The 17,174-nt window shown below is 35.3% G+C and overlaps 1 protein-coding gene across 1 annotated transcript; it reads left to right on the forward strand.

The window, feature by feature from the left end:
* The first annotated feature begins 6,864 nt into the window (after nucleotides 1–6,864).
* On the forward strand, nucleotides 6,865–7,251 carry LOC138885251 (leucine-rich repeat extensin-like protein 3). The gene has a single exon (XM_070166176.1). The coding sequence runs from the start codon at nucleotides 6,865–6,867 to the stop codon at nucleotides 7,249–7,251; it is 387 nt and encodes a 128-aa protein (XP_070022277.1).
* The last annotated feature ends 9,923 nt before the right edge of the window (nucleotides 7,252–17,174 follow it).

Here is a 17,174-nt window from a genome sequence, read left to right on the forward strand (position 1 = left end):
AATTACAACTTGAACAATGGCTAATTCTCAACAAAAATTGCAGAGTGGGAAGCTCGTGTGAAGTGGAGGGAAGGGTTTCCAATATTTGGGGTTCTTTGAGTTTGGAATTGGAACATAGGGAACATATATGGAATAACCTATTTTATTGTCTTTTGTCTTGTTGGGTTTTAGTTTGGGCTTCAGATTTAGGTTATGTAGATAGAATCTATTTAGTGGATAGTAAATTTACAAGTCCACACATAAATAATATCTTAAGATATTGAAAACTATAAAAAAGTTTAGAAAATACTTACAAATTAGATTTTAATGATTATTTCTTATGTATAACTTTTTTTAAATTTATATATATAATGTCGGTTTGGTTTTGATTCGGTTTGACTTTTTTTTTGAATACTAAACCAAACCAAGAGTGATCGATTTTTTATTTTCCAACACCAAACCAAACTACAAGTCGATTTTTTTCTTAGGTTTGACGACTTGGTTTGTCGGTTCAGTTTGGCTTAACGGTTTTGCTTGTATACCCCTAGGCAGGACAATTGAAGACAACATTCTCATTTCAGTTCACATTCACAAACAGCTGACATGTTTGATTTTTTGGGAGGCACTGAGGAGGTGCTACTTTTTGAAGTTTATGGATTGATAATTTTAGTTCATTAGAGTTACTGAGTTTCAAATTAATAATTTGTATATATTCAATAGAATTTATTAGATAAATATATAATTTAAATCAAAGTTATTGGGTTCGGCCGAATTCGTAAATGTTGTGCTATCTCCACGAGCATTAACAAAGTTAATTGAAGAAGAGGGAAGAGCGTTCAAGATTGAAATCCTCTCCATTTTCTTTGTCTCCATTTCCCCAAGTTCTTATTTGGATAGATGACATGTGTCCTATATTGACGTCAATGTTTTAGATTAATTAAATAAAAATAGGTCTTAACCATTGTTAGGATAATGAATATTTTCATATATTTTCTTCTAAAAGAGTTGGCAAATCCCACAATTCTAGGAAGCATATTTTCGGATGCTCATCAGTCATTATTTTATAACATCACCAATCCTACAACAATTAAGCCCTCAAAATGTTTTATACCAAATGATAAAAATATTTCTGGAATTTTATATAGGCTTTTCAAGGGGCATTTGCATCTATACCCAGATTTTGGGTCAACTTTTAACTTATACTTGCTTTACAAAAAAATGCAAGCGTACTCACTTTTAATTTCGGATAACTTCAGACATACATGCCTGAAGTAGCAAGAATTTTATGTCTGAAGTTTGAACTTCAGAGTGTTTTTTCTGAAGTATAGCAAAACTTGAGATATTTTTGCCTAAAGTTTGGCCTGACTTACAAAGACAATTATGCAAACTTCAGTTCATAGTGCAATGGCAAACTTCAGTTCAATAAAACCACAACATGTTTTGGCTGAAGTTTTTGTTTTGTAATTACTGAACTTCAGCATTCTAGGAGCTGAAGTTTGTTTTATAATTGCTGAACTTCAGCATTCTAGGAGCTGAAGTTTGTTTTGTAATTGCTGAAATTCAGCATTCTAGGCTGAAGTTTATTTTGTATTTGCTGAACTTCAGCACTCTAGGAGCTGAAGTTTTTGTTTATATTTGTTGAACTTCAGCATTCTAGGAGCTGAATTTTTTATTTATATTTGTTGAACTTCAACATTCTTAGAGCTGAAGTTATGTTATGTCTTTCTTTGAAGTTAGATGGCTTTAAGAAGAGGAATAACTTTCTCATCTTCCGGTAATTTATTTAGGCTAAATCCATGTCAATATTCAACTGTGGATATTTAAAATATAGTAAATGTCATTTCGTGGTTTATGTTCCATCTGACTTTGCACTCTCGTTTCCGTTTTGGAGCTTTTACCTTGATATAATTTCTAAAGTTAGAGCCTTCCTTACTTTATTTTGTGCCATTGGACTAAATACAGAAATATGAACTCACTTCTTGTGGCAGTAGTATCACATCCAATTAACCAATTAACCCGAAGAAGAAAAAGAAGGAGCAGAAGAAAACGAAGGAGGAGAAAGAGGCCTAGAGTTGTTTAAAAGTAGGTACAAATTAAAACTTTTTTAAAAAGTAGGTATAGGTTAAATGAGGGCGATCAAATAAGACGCCCCGTGCAATTTTTACCTTTTCAATGTTGAAATGTAGTTTCTGGAGATTACCTCGTATTCACGTAATGCCTATCGAATTTTCATTGTCCAAGGTGCATGCATAAGATTGATAACAAACTCAACAAGCTATGTTAGCTAAGAAATTGCTACTTCCAAATCCTGACTATCAAATTTTAAAAGTTAAGAAGTAGGAAAAGGATGATGATAAGAACTAAAGACAATCGGGCAATATCATTGATATGGAAATACTCATTATTAACCATGGGTAAGACTTAATTTTAGTTAATTAAATCTAAATTATTAACACGAATATTGGACAAATGTCATTCATCCAAGTAAGAATTTGGGAAATGGAGAGTTGGTATCGTGTTACTCCAATCTACCCCATTTGCTCGTCTTAATCTCTTTTGAAGAGTTAATCAACAACACTTGTCCTTTTCCATAAATTGTGCATATATAAAAGTATAAAAGGAGCTCCTAGGTAAACGCTTTGTTTGAAAAGCACATAACTTCACTACTTGTAAAATCAAATAATTCGAGCTAGTCAGATTAAACTTAGAGTTTTTGAAATTTATACATTTCTACAAACAGATATAAACTTTAATTTATGACTCAGAATTTCAACCAATATACGGGCTCTATAACGTATGATGTTTAAGATATCTTACCAAATAATTTACATAATGTAGCTCCACCTCTAGCTTTATCATATATTTACTCACATATTATAGTTTCAAGTTAAGTTGGATTAAACTAAATGGTGTATCTAAGTACATTTATTTGAAAATTATTTTTTTTTCACAAATAAATGTAACATAAGGTTTGACCAAATTCAATTTTCCAAAAAAAAGAAGGATAAATAGTTGGGGTATAATCACTTTTAGCCCGCGCCAAAAACTATTTACATTTGATAGCCGAAAAAGTGTATAAAATTTGTATAATTTATATATATATATATATGTGTGTGTGTGTGTGTGTGTGTGTGTGTGTGTGTGTGTGTGTGTGTGTGTGTATGTATTTAAATTTTATATGTTTTTTCGGTTATTATTTTTACAACGACTATATGGTGTCATTTTTCCTAAAGAGATTTTTTCCTTCCTATACCATATATGAAACTTTATTACCAAATATGTACATAGTTTCTAATTTACCCGCTATGTTCACAGTCTTTCTACAATTATTATAACATTCATTAAATACTAATTATTAGCAGCTGAATCTTCCTAATTAGGCGCACTACAAATCAGGAACAAAATATTCTAATTGATTTAGCGACCTTCAGATTAAATTTGAAACGCAAATCCTATATCTTCAATTTAAAATCAAATTACATAGACTATTTTCTGCAAAAACTCTGTTCTTCGATATTTTCCCTTAAGCTACAAATAAAAAAAAACAAAAATCGTCAACAAATTCGAATCAAATTGTAGAAATCAGTTCTGCAAAAAGCTCAGTTCGTCGACATTCTCTCTACATCTCTCTCTATTTCTCAATCGCAAAATTCAGTAATACAAAGCAAATGAAAAGAGAGCAGCAATTCCACCATTGACCGCCATTAAAAAGCTTGAAAGCTTTGAATTCAAATTTGGATTTTCAAAAATCATTATTTGTTTGGATTGAGTGTTGTTGAAAATAATCAGGAATATGGTTTGGAGTTTATATCTCAATTTTGAGGGGTTTTGGTGAAGATTAGACTTGGTTTTGACTGAATTTCAGATTGAAACTCGAAGAAGGAGAAGAAGAAGACATATTGCAGAAATTGTAGATTATTTGTATTCTGATTGTAGATGCTTTATTTTCTGTTTTCACAAATAAAAACTGCTAAAACTTCTACAAATCTTCTGGAAAAACGCAATTATGTCAAAAATCTCAATTATGCTACAATTGAATGGGAATTGGGATATAAAAATTCAATGTAACCAGCTTGTAGATATTTTGTAGATAAATTGTAGATTATTTGTATTCTAATTGTAGATGCTTTATTTTCTGTTTTCACAAATCAAAAGCGACTAAAACTTCTACAAATCTTCTGCAAAAAACGCAATTATGTCGAAAATCCCAATTAAACTACAATCGAATGGGAATTGGGATATTAAAATTCAATGTACCCAGTTTGTAGATATTTTGTAGATGAATTGTAGATTATTTGTATTCTGATTGTAGATGCATTGTTTTCTGTTTTTACAAATCCAAAACGAATAAAATTTCTACAAAGTCTTCTGCAAAAAACGCAATTATGTCGAAAATAACAATTAAGCTACAATTGAATGGAAATTGGGATATAAAAATTCAATGTACCCAGTTTGTAGATATTTTGTAGATAAATTGTAGATTATTTGTATTCTGATTGTAGATGTTTTGTTTTCTGTTTTCACAAATCAAAAACGACTAAAACTTCTACAAATCTTTTGTAAAAAACGCAATTATGTCAAAAATTCCATTTATGAGATTGGACGAATCTTTATGATTTAAGAAGAATAAATATTGAAATAACACATGGAGCTAAGTTAAAGCTTGTGACAACTTGTACATATAATGTGCAAAAATCTCCAACACAAAAGAAGAATGTCCAGCTAGTGGAAGCCTGGGAACAACATATTTTGCAGATCTAAATGAATTTAACTAAAACATCCTTCAACTCCAACCCGAAAGAATTACGTTCTAGATATTCTACACAACTGAAACGTAAAGCAATGCTCATTCTGGAAGCCCAGGAATCAATTTCTGAACTGGTAAGCTACATAGATTTCAAAGAACCGAATGCCTAGTGAACAGTTCTAATTTTACTATTAACAGACCATGTTACAACCTCATCTTTTTATAGAATTTCCTGATAAACAAATCAGCCACATTATCGATCTCGTTCTAGTACGAAATTCTGTCCTTCTTCCTCTTTGAAATTCCTCACCATATCTATAGTTGATGCATATTGATCACCTAAATATTCATCCTCTTCATCGAACAACGAATGTGTCAAATCCGGATACTTATCATCATAATCATCATACTTTTCGTCGTTGCTCAATATTTTATGTTTAATAACAGTACATAAATGTGGGTGAGGGTGAGGGTTTGGGAGAGAGAAACATGGGAGGGGTGGGATATACGGTACCTTGAATTAAGGAAGGATATACGCTACATTAATTGTACCCTTAAAATACACTATGATATAGAATTGGTAATTTGGTATACTAAATGTAATTATATCAAACCTTAAACATTGAGGCTAATAAGGTTTTCTATATGATATAGGAATGTAAAAATTCCTTTCCTAAATAGTTTTTCCTCAAGTGCCAGTGCCCATTAAGCACTATTACGGGTTCTCTCATAAAATCTGGCCTATGTAATACTGCATCGGGCCTCGGTAACGGCACAAACTTGTATTCAATTGGCCCAAAAAAAGGGGCACTTGCATCTATACCCGCCTTTTGTGTCACGTTTTAACTTGTGCCCGCTTTGCAAAAAAAATTGCAAGCGTACCCGCTTTTTCGCATAACTTAAGTATACGGGGCTGAAGTAGCAAAGACAATCACGCAAAACTTCAGCATTCTAGTAGCCGGGCCTGAAGTTCAGCTCTAGAGCTGAAGTTTTTGTTTTGTAACTGTCGAACTTCAGCTCTAGAGCTGAAGTTTTTGTTTGTAACTGGCGAACTTCAGCTCTAGAGCTGAAGTTTTTGTTTGTAAGCTTCACCTCTAGAGCTGAAGTTTTTATTTTGTAACTGTCGAACTTCAGCTCTAGAGCTGAAGTTTTTGTTTGTAACTGGTGAACTTCAGCTCTAGAGCTGAAGTTTTTTCTGGAAAAATTAGCTTTTTATGTTATCGTCCGCTTTAAATGCAGCAACCTCATTTCGTCTAACTCACACTCAGCTTTGCTTAGCCATTTTTATTGCTAAGCAACTGATATTCGAAAATACATTATACAGTTCTATTATACATTCAAACAACACAAATTTTTCTTTTTCTGAACACAGAAACATCTAATTCACATATACAAGGTTAGCTTTCTACTTGCTTCAATTATGCTTCTGGCTATAACAATAAGTTTCTCCACAAATTATGTTGGAAAAATCCCAAGTACTAGAGGCTCTTTCTAAAAATAATTATTAATTTCTTGAAAACGAAATCCTAGATAAAAACGTTGTGTGAGTACATGTTATATACATAGCCGTAATAGATTTCTTGCAAAAAAGGAGAAGGAGAAGTTTGAGAAAGAAGAGGCGAATATAACTTTGAGGAGGAGAAGGAGGATGAGAAAGGGGGCTGAAGTTGTTTAAAAGGTAAGTACAAGTTAAAAAATTTTAAAAAAATGAGTATAGGTTAAATGGGGGCGACCAAAGAGGACGCCCAATTTTTACCAAAAAAGAACAAAAAAAGACGCGCTGACATAAAATTCCTGAAATTGAGGTCTAATAATAGACATTTCACATTAGGAATTACAAAATCAAATGCGTATTCCCAAAAAAGAGAACTTGATGGCGTCCTCATCCGAAAAGATACTTATGGCCACCTTTATCACAAACCTAATCTTCTTGTCTTGACTTTTGTATCTGACTCATGTCAACAAGTTTCAGCTTTCAACTACTTCTCATGTTGAAACTACTAGTCCAATGATGACGTGTCTCACATCTTCCCCAGAAAGCTTCTTTCTTATTTAAACTCTTGTTTCTTAGCTATCTTTGTTTCACTGCATATATTTGCATAATTATAACACAATCACTATACACTTCTGCTCCTATTATGGCATTCCATCGCAGTCATTCTCCACCAGGACCACCTGCAGGTCCGCCACCACCCCCGGAGAATTTGGTGGGCCCACCGCCTCCGCCACCTCCAGGTCTATATACTGCACCACCACCTTTTCCTCCTCATGTACTTCTCAATGAATTTGCTGCTCCTCCGCCTCCAGGTATATATACCGAACCACCACTTTTTCCTCCTCCGGTACTTCTCAATGAAGTTGCTCCTCCGCCTCCGCCGCCGCCGCCGCCGTCCCCTGCACCACCCCTAGGACCAGCACCTGCTCATGGACTACCTGGTCCATTATTTCCTCAAGGTCCTCCACCTTATTATGATCCGTATGGTCCATCTCCACCTTTGAACCGCCCACCACCACCACCATACTAGCTCGCAACTGCGCTTGTTTAGTCCATATTTGATGCAATAAGTTTGATGTTGTATAAGGGATATCCAGCTAATTATCGAGACTCAAGGAAGTGATCAACTAAGCGCAGGTTGGGCTATTCACGATTGTACCTTAATATGAGTAGTTAAGATCATATATATGACTAGTTACGGACTTACAGCTTGTTGTCTACTAGTCTTCTGTTAGTTACAAGAGGGATCATTTTACTTCTCCTGGATTTTGGGTTACCTTTTTCCTTTTCAGTTGCTGAATTTAGCCAGAAAAAAAAAAAGAAAACAAATAGTGGAAGCGAGTATAATGTCATCTAAAAAAGCTAATTACACATGAATACATGATTATTATGATAACATGGGACTTTAATATAGTGACTTGTCATAAATATGTGAAAATCTTTTATGCTGATATAATTAGAATTGGATGGATAACTAATGTATGTTGGCATCTCTGCAATTTAAATCGACTATAAAATACTTTACTTTTTAATTTGTCGCTTTCCCAAATTTGTTTTGTGAACCCCAATGAACCTCTTCATCAACCCAATGTTATGCAATTCATCTGAATTCTGAACAAGAATCAGCAAAAATTTGGTTACAATGATCTTTGCCAAGGTAAACTGAAACTTCTGCGGATATATGTCAAGAAAATACTCCAGATGTTATTTTGGTTTTCATTTGGCCAGTCAGCCATCTAATATTTAACTCTTTAATATGTTAATTAGAATAGATTGACCTTCAGCCAATCCGTGAAACATGTTATAAGGGTAAACAGAAGTGATTGCAGTACTATTGATCCGATCCCGCATTTAGTCCAATTCAAAGCCCCTTCCCGTTTAAATGGAGAAAGAAACCCGATAATATGAATCAAGATTGAGATAGTCTCCCAAATGCTACCACCCTGCAACACCTATAGTTGAATCCTGAAATGCTGTATATCCTAGTTGCAGGCGTGCTCCTATGGTATTCCATTCTATACGACGAAGAAATTAGAACCAAGCACTTAAATTCAACCCGTTTAGCCATAAATTTTGGGTAATAATATAATGTTGAAATAATATTGGATAAATCTAAAACTTCCAAATTAAATACCCCTTTTTCTTTCAACTTCGAACTTCTTTTCTTCAAACCTCAACCAAGTCATATCCTTTTCATGTATAAATTCACCATTGCATATGTGTACTCAATAATATTTTATCAGTTGAATCTTTTTAGACATTTAATAAATATATGTGCATGCTATATAATAAGTCCTTACTATGTATAGGAGAAACTACTTTTTTTTTTTTTTTTTTTTGTTTGCTAAGTCATTCTTTATTGGAGAATTATAAATGAAGAGTAAAAATTTGAAAAGAAAATTTATACTACTATGTAACTAGTAAGGAAGTCCAAAATAGGAATATAGAATGGAGGAAAAACTGGGTATTAGTGAACGTAATAAAATCCGAATCAAATGTAATAGCAAATGCAACATATAATCACCTTGGTTGAATGCGACTTATACTGAATGTGACTTATAAACGCATTTGCTTAACGCACTTGCACATGGCGTTTATATGTTACACAACGCTAACTCTCCAAGATACATATGAAACACTAATATGCACAGAGGACTTACAGGTGTTGGGAAATTACCCCACACAAATAATATTCACGGTATGCGATTGCGATAAATGCAAATTGCTAAAATACAATAACCAACGGTAATAATAAGAGAAACAATGATACCAGATTTTACGTGGAAAACCCTTCTGAATAAGGAAAAAACCACGGTCCGAGAGGAGCAACTGATTTCACTATAACAAGGTTACAATATGTGGTACCGATTAAAATACTCCAAAACCACTAAACACTCAAAAGAAATAACTCTCTTTTGATTTTTTCACCTCAGTACAATACCGCTCAAAAGTCTCTATATTTCTCACATAGTATTTTGCTTCTTACTCTATAAATCACTCTCTTTCTCTTTATTTGGTGTGTTTAATAATTGAGAGCAAGACATCTATTTATAGTGCTTAGGATTGCTTCATTGATATCATCAATGATGTCATGTTAACGGCAAAAGTCAAATATTCATTGTGAAACGAAGAAAATATTTGCCATAAAATCTTCCTTACTACTCCATTAGTTGGCTTGAGATTTCAAAGCCAAAGGAAGATGTCTTCCTTTCACATGGGATGGACCCATCAAATCTCCCCCTCTAGTCCCATGCACCTGAAGGAGGTATCTCTAGTTTCTCATATAGAGCTCATTTCGACAAGTTCTTTACATCGTTCTAACTTGTCTCTTGGTATCGTCTTGGTCAACATATCAGCATGATTTTTATTCGTGTGAATCTTTTTGACCTGTAAAGACTCGTTCTCCACCTACTCACGAATCCAATGATATCTCAAATCGGTATGCATTGTTCTTGGATGGTACATGGAGTTCTTGCTCAAGTTTATTGCATTTTGACTGTCACAATAGACGGCATACACCTTTTGATGCAATTCTAGCTCTTGAAGAAACCGCTTGAGTCATACCATCTCCTTTCCAACTTCTGTAGCGACAATGTACTCTACTTCAGTTATTGAAAGTGCAACGCACTTCTGCAATTTAGACTGCCATGATATAGCCCCCCAGAAAAAGTAAATAGATATCCAGTAGGGGATTTTCTATTATCAGTATCAACGGCCATATCAGCATCGGTATAGCCCTTCAAGAGTCTGATATCCCAAAATACAAGCATTTATCAGAGGTTCCTTTTAGATACCTAAGTATCCATTTCACAACTTCCCAATATTTTTTTTCGGGATTATGAAGAAACCTGTTAACAATACCAACAACATGATCAATATCAGGTCTGGTACATACCATTGCATACATCAGGCTCCCTGTGGCAGAGGAATATGAAACTTTAGACATACTTTCTTTATCTTCCTTTGTTGTAGGACACATTGTCTTGTTCAACTTCATATGACCAACAAGAGGTGTGCTAACTGGTTTGGCACTCATCATGTTGAAGCGTGTAAGAACACGTTCAATGTACTTCGTTTGTGATATCAATAACTTTCAATTTATCCTATCTTGGACAATCTCCATTCCTAGAATTTGTCGTGCTGGACCCAAGTCTTTCATATCAAATGATTCGAACAAATTGTCCATCAACTTGGCAATCAACTTCTTGTCTTGTCCTACATTCAACATGCCATCCACATATAACAACAAAATGATAAAATTATTGTTGGAGAATTTCTTATAGTATACAAATAGATCTAAAAAGGTCTTTGTGTACGTTTGACTTCTCATGAATGAGTCAAACTTCTTATACCACCGCCTTGGCATTTTTTTTAGCCCATAAAGACTCTTATTCAACTTGCACACCATGTGTTTCTTCGCCTTTACTTTAAAACCTTCTGGCTGCTCCATATAGATCTCTTATTCCAAATCTCCATGCAAAAATGCAGTTTTCATGTCCAACTGCTCCACTTCAAGATCTAGACTAGCTGCCAAGCTCAAGATTGTTCGAATAGAAGTCATTTTGACAACGGATGAGAAAATTTCATCAAAATCAATACCTTTCTTTTGTTCGAAACCTTTTACCACCAATCGAGCTTTGTGTCTGACCAGCTTGCCGTTTCCATATCTCTTGAGCTTAAAGACCCACTTGCACTTGAGCGGTCTTTTGCCTTTTGGAAGTTCAACTAGTTCGTACGTGCCATTCTCCTGTAGAGAATTCATCTCTTCTTGCATGGCTTCCATCCACTAGATTTGTTTCGGATGAGATAATACCTCCTTGAAATTCTCTGGCTCCCCCTTATCAGTGGCGAGGATATACTTTGAAGAAGGATACCTCGTGGACTCCACCTTCTCTTTTTCAGATCTTCTCAAAGGTTGTTATCCTTCTTTTTTGTTGTTTCTCTTCTTCTTCCTCTTGTGGAATAGGATGCTCCCCCTGCTCATTAACCTCTTCATCTACACTTTCTTTATGTTATTCTTCACCTGTGGAAGGATTACGTATAGGTACAGTAGGAGTAATAACAAAGTTAGTAGATATACCTTATCATTTTTGGTATTTGTTGATTGATCACTATCAATCCCGATCACGTCTTCTCTGGAGATCACATCTCTGTTTTTGATGATCTTTTTCTTTTCAAGGACCCACAATCTATAGCCAAACTCTTCATATCCATAACCGATGAACATACATGGAATAGCTTTGTTATCCAGCTTCATTGTCAGCTCCTTCAGCACATGTGCAAAAGCTTTACATCCAAACACTTTCAGATGGGAGTAGGACACCTCTTTGTTAGTCCAGACTTTATCTGGAATGTCAAACTCCAATGAAACTGATGGACTTCTGTTAATCAAGTAACAGGCTGTGCGAGCTGCTTCACCCTAAAATGACTTAGGTAGTTTTTCCATATTGAGCATACTTCTCACTTTTTGGACAATGGTGCGATTTATCCTTTCAGTTGTACCATTGTGTTGTGGGGTTCAAGGAACTATCTTCTCATGTTTGATTCCATGGCTTGAGAAGTAGTTTTAAACTTTTTTGAAGTATACTCTCCTCCATTGTCTGTCCTGAGACGCTTTAATTTTTAACATGCCTCCCTTTCCACCAAAACATGGAATTTCTAAAAACTTGAAATACCTGGTCTTTTGTTCTTAAGAAATAAACCCACAATTTCTGTGAAGCATCATCAATAAATGTGAGAAAATATTTGTTACCTCCCATTGATTCTACATCCATTGGACCACAAACATCAGAATATACTAAATCAAGTATATTCGATTTTCTTCCATGAGTTGCTTGAAACGATACCCTGTATTATTTTCCAAATAAACAATAATCATAAGAATTCACAGTTGTACCTTTTGCAAATGAGATGTGACTTCTTGGATAGGATCTGCAATCCCTTCTCGCTCATATGGCCCAATCTCCTATGCAATAAATCTGCATGCATATAATTTACAGTCACATGTAATCCACCTTCACATATCTCAGTAGTTGTCTTGTACAACATGTAGGGAGCAACTCATTTAGCAATCACCAACGATCCTTTGGTGAGTCTTCACTTTCTATTGACGAAGTGATTCTCGTACCCGTCTCAATCTAGAGCGATCCCAGAAATCAAATTCATTCGCAGATCTGGTACGTGCCACACATCTTTTAAAACTAATGTGCATCCTATATTTGTCTTGATACAAATTTTGCCAATCCCCACAATATTTGAGTGACTGGTATTTCCCATCTTGACCATCCCAAAGTCTCCTGCTTTGTACCTATAGAAGAATTCTCTTATCGGTGTGGCATGGTAGGATGCTGTAGTGTCAACCCCCCATTCTAACTCTTGGCTTGCTAAGTGCATGCATTTCTCCTCCTCGTGAACGAAGAGAACCACTGAATCATTATTGTGCACTACAGCAGTTATGTTGTCATCATTCTTTTGGCCACTACTCTCGCCTCAACCTTTCTTTGGGCACTCTCTTTTGAAGTGACCGTGTTGATTGCAACTGTAGAAATTCCTACCCTTTGATCGATTCTTAGACTTTCCACGAGCTTTGAATTTATCACGGCTACTCGATGCTCTGCAAAAACGTCTTGCTCTATTTTCCATGATAAGAGCATGCCCTTGATTTTCGGGCTTCTTCCTTATCTTATCATTGAGTAGGATGGCTGATGTGACCTCTTTTAAATCGATGGTATCTCTACCATGCAGGATAGTAGTTTCCAAATTATTACAGGAAGATGGCAATGAGTTTAGAAGCATGATAGCCTTATCCACTTCAGTGATTGTTTTTCCGAGATTTACCAGCTGCTTGATTAATCCATTGAACATATTTAAATGGTACAGGAAATTTGCACCTTCACTCATATGGATGGCATAAAACTGCTTTCTAAAAAATAACTTGTTTGTTAAGGATTTAGACATGTATAGACTTTCTAGTCTTTTCAAAATACCACATGCATTATTTTCATCCCCGTCATTATTGAGTACTTCATCGGACAAGTGCAGTCTGATTGCACTAGCCACCTTCTTATTCATGTCTGCCCAATCTTCGGCTTTCATGATTTCCGGCTTTGCCTCTTTACCATCTAGGGCAATGTCTAATCCTTGTTGGATGAGTAGGTCATTCATCCTTCTTTGCCATATAGAGAAACCGTCATTACCGTTGAATCTTGTTACTTTATATTTACTCCTGACATTTGTTTTTGTCATAAAGTAAAATTGACCGTAAATAATATTTTTGCGAATAAGCAAAACCTGTGCTCTGATACCAGTTGCTAGAAAAATTAACCATAAAAAAATAATATTCATGGTATAAGATTATATTAAATACGGATTACTAAAATACAGTAACCAACAATAATAGTAAGAGAAACAAGGACACCAGATTTTACATGGAAAACCCTTCTAAATAAGAAAAAAATCACGGCCCGAGAGGAGCAACTGATTTTACTATAGTAAGGATTTTACAATTTGTGGTACTGAGTAAAATACTATAAGACCACTAAACACTCAAAAGAAATAACATTCTTTTGATTTTTCCACCTTACTATAATACTACTCAAAAGTCTCTATATTTTTCCTTACAAAGTATTTTTCTTCTTACTCTATAAATCACTCTCTTTCTCTTTATTTGGTGTGTTTAACAATTGAGAGAAAAACACCTATTTATAGTGCTTAGAATTGCTTCATTGAGGTCATCAATGATGTCATGTTAATAGCAAACGTCAAATATTCATTGTGAAATCAAGGAAATATTTGCCGTAAAATTTCCCTTACTGTTCTTTTAGTTGGCTTGACATTTTGAAGCCAAAGGAAGATGTTTTCCTTTCACATGGGATGTACCCATCAACAAACAGACTGAAACCAGTGACATTAGTTAGAGAAGTGACAATGGCAACGCTAGAGAGCGCTAACTGTCCAAGATGTCCCACCATAACAATTGATACAAATTGCATGCAAGAGGTACTGAAACACTGTAACTGCTACCATTGGAGCCATAATGCGACTCGTCTTCTTCACTTAATGAGACACAACATTCTAATTTATCTGCCATTTTTTTCTTCCAAGCTCTGTGGCAAATCCTCTGCCATGATAGTTCTACTTGTTTCCACTTCCAACAGATGAAGACCCAATGCACAATTAGTACTAGTTCTGTGTTGTTCCTAACACATGGTTTATTAGCTGTGAGTGTTTAATATTTTAAGAATATTGTCGTAGACAGAAAGATGCTTGTTATTTTGTCAGATACTTTTTTAAAAAAATGGTGGCAATTCTAAGACTAGAGTAAAATTTTATTATTGAAATCACTGAAGGTTCGAGATGAGGTTTTTGCAAAAGACCAGCAAGAAGTATCACTATCTCAGATGTCCACCATTTAAGACTGTGATCATACATCACGATTTCTTTTGATTAGAGTAGTTAATAAAGGCATAAAACCACATGAACTATTCTTTTTATTTGGGATAGCTAAATGGAAGAATTCCTTTGTGCTAGACAAAACTTTCGTTGAGAAACAGAGACTAAGATAGCATTTGGCCATAGATTTTTAACTTTGTTTTGAAAAATCTAACTTGGGTAAAGTTTGATTTGAAGATAAAAATATGTTTGTACATCCGTTTTCAAAACATATTTCACTTTTTTTTGAAAAAACATGAAACATGACTTATATCCACAAGTTGTCACGACCCAAAATCCACTAAGGGTCGTGATGGCGCCAGACACCAATGTCAGGCAAGCCAACCACAATTTACTAGCAATTTCTCATTTTAATTATTTTGAAATCATTTCCTTTAAACAAATAGACAATAAATAATAAACTCCGTTGGATAAATGAGGATGTCTTTACAAAATTTAACTATTGAAAAATTCCGTGATCATCCCAGAACCCGGTGTCACAAGTACATGAGCATTTACTACAGAATGTAATAAAATATAGTAACTGTCCGGAATACAAGTGGACAGAAATGAAAAATACAGTAAAATACTCTGAAGGGGTCTCTGTTGGTTGTGAGTCGTCTCAATAAATGCAGCTCACCTAAGTCTCCATGCCGCTATGCCACTAAGCCACTAGCCACACTTGAACCTGTGCAACAAAAATGCACAACAAATGTAGTATAAGTATGAAAACAACGTGTACCCAATGAGTATCACATCTAATCTCGAAGAAGTAGAGACGAGAGGTCGACTTCGACACTTACTAGTGCTCCAATGATAATATAGTAAAAATTGGGTGGGGATTATGGATTTTATAAAGCAATTATAAACTCATAAAGCTAGATAGCAGGTAGACAACTTCTCAATAATAAAAGGGTTTCCAAAGATTTACTTTTCATTATCTTTATCCATTTATCTCTGGCTAGGAAAGGCAAGTATCAACATTAAAAATTCTCAAGCAAACAATATAAGCATGCACATATCATGCCGAGGTCGTACGGCCCGATCCAATATAAATATAAAATGTGCACTGCCGAGGGTCGAACGTCGCGAACCATAGATGCATCTATTACCCCGCTCGCGAATCATACATGCGATGCGGTCAACATAAATAAACAAATACCCCGCTCGCAAATCATACTGTCATGACCCCGGTTCGCCCTCCGTAAACCATCGTAACGACATCTAGTCTCTACGACTAGGTAAGCCTAATTTGCGGAAGAAAAACCAAAATTTGCGGAAGTAAAACACTTTAAAACATAAATAAATTAGTAACAGTGCTTAAATGTGCCGCTTGGCTCACACCATGTTTAACTCTCAATACCAATATATAAATCCAAGACCCGGAAACCCACGAATCACAAGGTAAGATCAATACTATATAGCTCTAACTCCGGAATGTCTAATAAGAACAGAAAAAATACAGAATGGATAAGTACTAAAAGCAGGAATAGAAAGGGACTTCTCGGTCTGCGGACGTGGCAGATGTACCTCGAAGTCTCTAGAGCAGTCGCCTTCTCAAGGATGATAGGCCTGAGTAGCGGTACCTGGATTTGCACATAAAAAACATGCGCAGAAGAGGCATGAGTACACCACATTGGTACTTAGTAAGTGCCAAGCCAAACCTCGGTTGGGTAGTGACGAGGAAGGTCAGGGCCCTACTGAGATTTAATAAATATAAATATGACAGGATAAGATAAGCAGTACAATTGAAAATCTACACAGGATAATAAGAGTACAATAACGGAAACAGAGATGAAGGCAATCCACAAGGAAGTACCACTCATAACAAGGATGATAACCGGGGATCTCTTGGTATCCTGAGGATCACTTGGTATCCTCAATATATGCTAGGGATCTCTTGGTTTCCCGAGGATCTCTTGGTATCCTCAATATATGCTAGGGATCTCTCAGTATCCCCGAGGATCTCTTGGTATCCTCAATATATGCTAGGGATCTCTTGGTATCCCCGAGGATCTCCTGGTATCCTCAATGTATGATAGGGATCTCTTGGTATCCTGAGGATCTTTTGGTATCCTCAATGTATGATAGGGATCTCTTGGTATCCCGCGGATCTCTTGGTATCCTCAATGTATGATAGGGATATCTTGGTATCCCGAGGATCTCTTGGTATCCTCAATGTACGTGCTGGATATCTCTCGGTATCCCGCACTTCAGCTCAAATCGTAAATGCGTACAGGGGATCTCCCAAGATGCCATCCCGTAGTCCCAAAGTAAAACACACAACAATGGCACAAGGAATACTCAAATAAACTCAACTTCATAACAAGGTAACACAGACAATTCTAACCTAGCATGCTTCACGTAATATAAATAAGGCAGTTAAAGCAAATAAAGCAATTAAGTCAATTAGACATGTTTCTCCGACTAACAACAAGTTTAAAAGTGCAAGTAGAATAAATAGAAAGGGAAAACACAATTAAAGTTACTTAATGAAAACTGAATTTTCAAAAATTAGCACAA

This window comes from Nicotiana sylvestris, chromosome 2 (genome assembly GCF_000393655.2).
Source record: "Nicotiana sylvestris chromosome 2, ASM39365v2, whole genome shotgun sequence".
NCBI lineage: Eukaryota > Viridiplantae > Streptophyta > Magnoliopsida > Solanales > Solanaceae > Nicotiana > Nicotiana sylvestris.

Coding starts and splice junctions, on each gene's coding strand:
- LOC138885251 (XM_070166176.1), top strand. CDS start 6,865: ATGGCATTCCATCGCAGTCATTCTCCACCAGGACCACCTGCAGGTCCG.